The sequence below is a fragment of the Stegastes partitus genome, unplaced genomic scaffold (assembly GCF_000690725.1).
Source record: "Stegastes partitus isolate 25-593 unplaced genomic scaffold, Stegastes_partitus-1.0.2 Scaffold682, whole genome shotgun sequence".
Lineage (NCBI taxonomy): Eukaryota > Metazoa > Chordata > Actinopteri > Pomacentridae > Stegastes > Stegastes partitus.
This window is the reverse complement of record NW_007578413.1, coordinates 21,676-25,697: the sequence shown is the minus strand read 5'-3', so window position 1 is coordinate 25,697 and position 4,022 is coordinate 21,676. Positions and strand designations below refer to the sequence as shown.

Sequence of the window (4,022 nt, the reverse complement as noted above, 5' to 3'; positions counted from 1 at the left end):
CTAGTTTTTATTCTTCAGCCAATGTATTAAAAATGTAAAACTCTAAACGTGTCATTTGCAGACTGTGATCGAGTTAATTAGCCTGTTAACGAGCTGATTGGATCCCACCTGTAACGAGCTCGGCTGATTGGTCCCGTGTTGCTGTTCTTTGTTTGCTCGTACGTTCCTCAGATCTTCTTCTTAAACACGTTTATATCTTTTTTTAATTAGTGACTTCTACTAATTAGTGGACTGAATATGAATGTCTGACTTAAGTGTCTCGTTAAAGCGGCAGCAGCGTGAACACGTGGCTTTAATTTAACTTCTTTCCTCCCCGTTAAACCTCCGTTTCATATGAAAATGAACTTTTCTTGGCGGATATAAATGATTCAGTCTATTTCTGATCAAAGCCGAGCAGCCGGCGTCACTTCTTGTTGGGATTATTTAAAACAGTGGGATTCTTTCATGTGATGCTGCTCCGCTCGCTGTGTTCCTTTAATGTGCTAATTACATACAGTAAAACCTCCTTATTGCTCCGCCGCCACTTCAGCGCCTTCAGTGAGCTTTGATAGCGAACGTCACGCACTTCCGACGCCTCTCGGTTCACTGGAGACGATTTAACGCAGCAAAGATCAGCGACGAACTCACTTCTAGTAAAACCAACTCTGATCTGAGGTCAGATCATTTCTGACTGTTTTATTTCATTTTTTACAATTTAATCCTAAAAGTTAGTTCCTGTTCCATCCTGATTATCTACTGCTCTGATTTTATTTATTTTTTATTTTTTAAATTAATTTTACAAATTGTTGTGTGGTTTTCTGTCTTGCTTTTTAGTATTTTATATTTATTTTTGATTTTATTTTATGAGTAAATTATTAACAATAAAATATTTTTTATTTTTCTGTTCTTCTTTTTTTGTATTTTATATTCATTTAATTTGTATGAATTAATATTTCATTTTTTTGCCATTTTCTGCTTTGTTTTATTAGCTTTCTATATAGTTTTAGTTCTTTTTATTATTTCATTTTTTTTGTCCTGTTTTCTGTTTTGCTTTTTTTGTTTGTTTTAGCATTTTACATGGATTTTTAATTATAATTTTCTTGCGATTTTACTGATTGATTTATAACTTGTTTAGAACCGTTTTCTGTCTTGCTGTTAATAAATTATATTTTTATTTTTCTTTTTTTTTTTTTTTTTTTTATTTTTAAAAATAAATTATATTTTTATTTTTCTTTTGTTTTATGAATTAAGCGAACGAGTTTCTCTTCTGTCTTGCTCTCTTTTATTTTTTTAGTTTTACTAATTTAATTTTACAGTTTTTTCTCCTGTTTTCTGTACAACTTATATTTCTTTTTTTGTGCAGCAGGTGGATGAACTACAGATGATCTATAAATACTTTTTTCTTTCCATTTTTCATTGTTTTGTACTATATTATTGATTTCAAATCAATTCATTTAGATTTTTTGTCACATTTAAACTGATATTGTTTTATATTTTTTAGTAATTATTTCATTTGTCTTCATTTTTCATATATTTCATATATATCTCATTCATTATTTTTATTGATTTTATTTTATTTTCCTCTCATGGATTCTGTTGCTGTCTGATGCTGCAGGTTTTTGATAAACTCAGAGGAAAAACTCCTCAAACAGCTGGATAGAATAGTTTTTTTCTTAATAATTTTATATAATGTCATTTCTATTTTTATGTCTGTACATGTTGGTTTTTATTTAAGTTATAAATATATTATTATATTGTTGGTGTTAATTTTCACATCATTTTACAGCATTTAATTTCTTTATGTCTTTTTTTATTTTATGTTTATATTTTACATTTTTCATTTCATTTTATACAATTTTGCTTTTTTATTTCATTTTTTTTATCGATTTTTATTTAATTTAACTTTGTGTTATTTTATTTTCATTTCATATCATTTCTATTTTTATTTTTATTTTTATTTTATTCATGTTTACATTTTATATTTTTCATGTCATTTTAAATCATTTGTGGTTTATTTTTATTTTACTTGTATTTATTTTATTGTGTTTTCCTCTCACATGGATCCTGCTGCTTTCTGATGCTGCAGGTTTTTCATTAACTTAAATGAAGAACTCCTACAAACAGCTGGAAGCAGTGAACTAACCTCCTCTCTCCCTCCATCCCTGATGTCTGTCACTAATCTGAACCTTTCCTTCACCTCTCCATCACCTCGGTGTCGACCTTCTAACCCGCTGCCTGCTGTGTCCTCAGGTGTGGTCACGGCGGTCGTCTTCATCGCCGTCTGCGCTCTGGCCGTCATCAGCCGCCTGCTCTACCAGCAGCGCCGGGCCCAGCGAGGCGGCGCCGGAGGCGGCGGCGGCGGCGGCGGCGTGAAGGACGAGCACAGACACAGCATGTACACGGACTACAGGACTGAGCTGCACCTCCACAACTCGGTCAGGGACAACGTCAAGGAGTACTACATCTGAGCGCCGAGCGCCGCCGGAGAGCCGCTAACTTACCTCGACGCGCTGAAGGACTCGCGGGCGGACGCGTTGCCGCCGCCGCCGCCGCCGCTGCAGGGTTTCCTCCGACAACTCCTCCCCCAGAGACTGACGCCTGTAGCCTGTAACCCCCCAACTCTTTATACGCTCCTGTACAAGCAAGTGGCTGAACCCTCGCAGCTGTTAGTGTTATTTGATGTCGGTGAATTGTCAGAATTCGAGCTACTGTGGTTTCTGTCATTGCAAAAAAAACGTGTAAAGCAAAAAGTGTTGGGACGGACGGACGGACGGACGGATGGACGGATGGATGGACGCCGCCGCCGTCCGTCCAGAAGGCGCCGCACGACTTCAAAACGTTCTGTCTGAAACCCTCCGATGCTGAATCCCTCCACGTCTCAGCGGGACTCACTAAACCGTACTTGCGAGTCAGGAAATGTAGGCCAGGCCTGTAAGATATGCGCGCATTCGCTGCTGTATTTGTTTTTCCGGTGGTGGTGAGTGTTGTAGAAGAAACGGGGACGATACTGCCTATACTGTATGAGTGCCTAATTTGCATATTGCATTTTTTATTTTAACTTTTTAGAAGTTATTCATGTGATTTGCACAAAAGGCAGTCACATTTCCATAGAGAGGAGCTTATTGTCATTCAGCTCTGCAACCCGCAGCGGCGCAGAACAAAAAAGAAAATTGGAATTTTTCCATTCATGCACGACCTTCCGCCGGTTGACCCTCAGCGACGGCGACCGACCGCCGGCAGCTTCCGAGCGCTTGTTGTGTTTTTTTCTACTAGCAGCTCGGAGGAGAGAAAAAAAAACCCTAAAAAGTCCATTAAATGCAGAAAGTTTGGGGTCTTTGTGAAGCAGATGTGCACCAGAGGCCTCGTTTATCAAACTGTGCATAGAAAGAGCCGGGAAGTGAGAAACGGGCGTGAAGGCAGCCGGACCGGAGACGTTTCATGTCTGAAAGGCGCCTTTCTGTCCAGCCTCAATTCCTGCAAAGTGCTCCAGAGTCTGCTGGAGAAGTGGAAAACTGCTCCGATGCAGGTTTTTGATGCCTTTCTGCAGCTTTGTAGCAAAAATTGGAGGAAATGTGCAGAAACCCGACATGCACGGTGCAGAAATAGATGTTTTATTCATTTCAGGGGAAGTTGAAGGCGTGCAGCGGCTCAGACGAGGTGAATTCGAGGAGAAATCAGGAAACTAATGTGCAGAGAAACCTAACAAATGGTGCAAAGTCTCATTTGTCTGCACAGGAGTTACAGATTTGTGTGTATAATGAGCATAATGTCTCAGATTAGAAGTCCAAATTCACCTTTTTTCTTTAAACTGCAAAGTGCACGAGAGCAGAAAACTGCTCCGACGCAGGTTTTTATTAGAAATGGTTCCAGATGATTTAGAATTCGTCCAAATGATGAAAATCTTTCAGAAGAAACTCAAAGTGTGTCCAAAATAACCACAGATGGTCCCAAATGTGTCCAAAATGACCCATAAATGGTCCAGAATAACCTTGTTCAGAATTCAAACCTCATCCGACGCGCAAATGTCTCAAAATTTCTCAAAA

General features: G+C 38.5%; 1 protein-coding gene across 1 annotated transcript in view; it reads left to right on the top strand.

The window, feature by feature from the left end:
- The window catches only part of LOC103363696 (contactin-associated protein-like 5), a 156,789-nt gene extending 154,342 nt beyond the window's left edge, over nucleotides 1-2,447 (top strand). The window contains exon 23 of the mRNA XM_008290551.1: nucleotides 2,230-2,447. Within this exon, the coding sequence (XP_008288773.1) occupies nucleotides 2,230-2,447 (218 nt within the window). The remainder of the gene's footprint in view (nucleotides 1-2,229) is intronic.
- The last annotated feature ends 1,575 nt before the right edge of the window (nucleotides 2,448-4,022 follow it).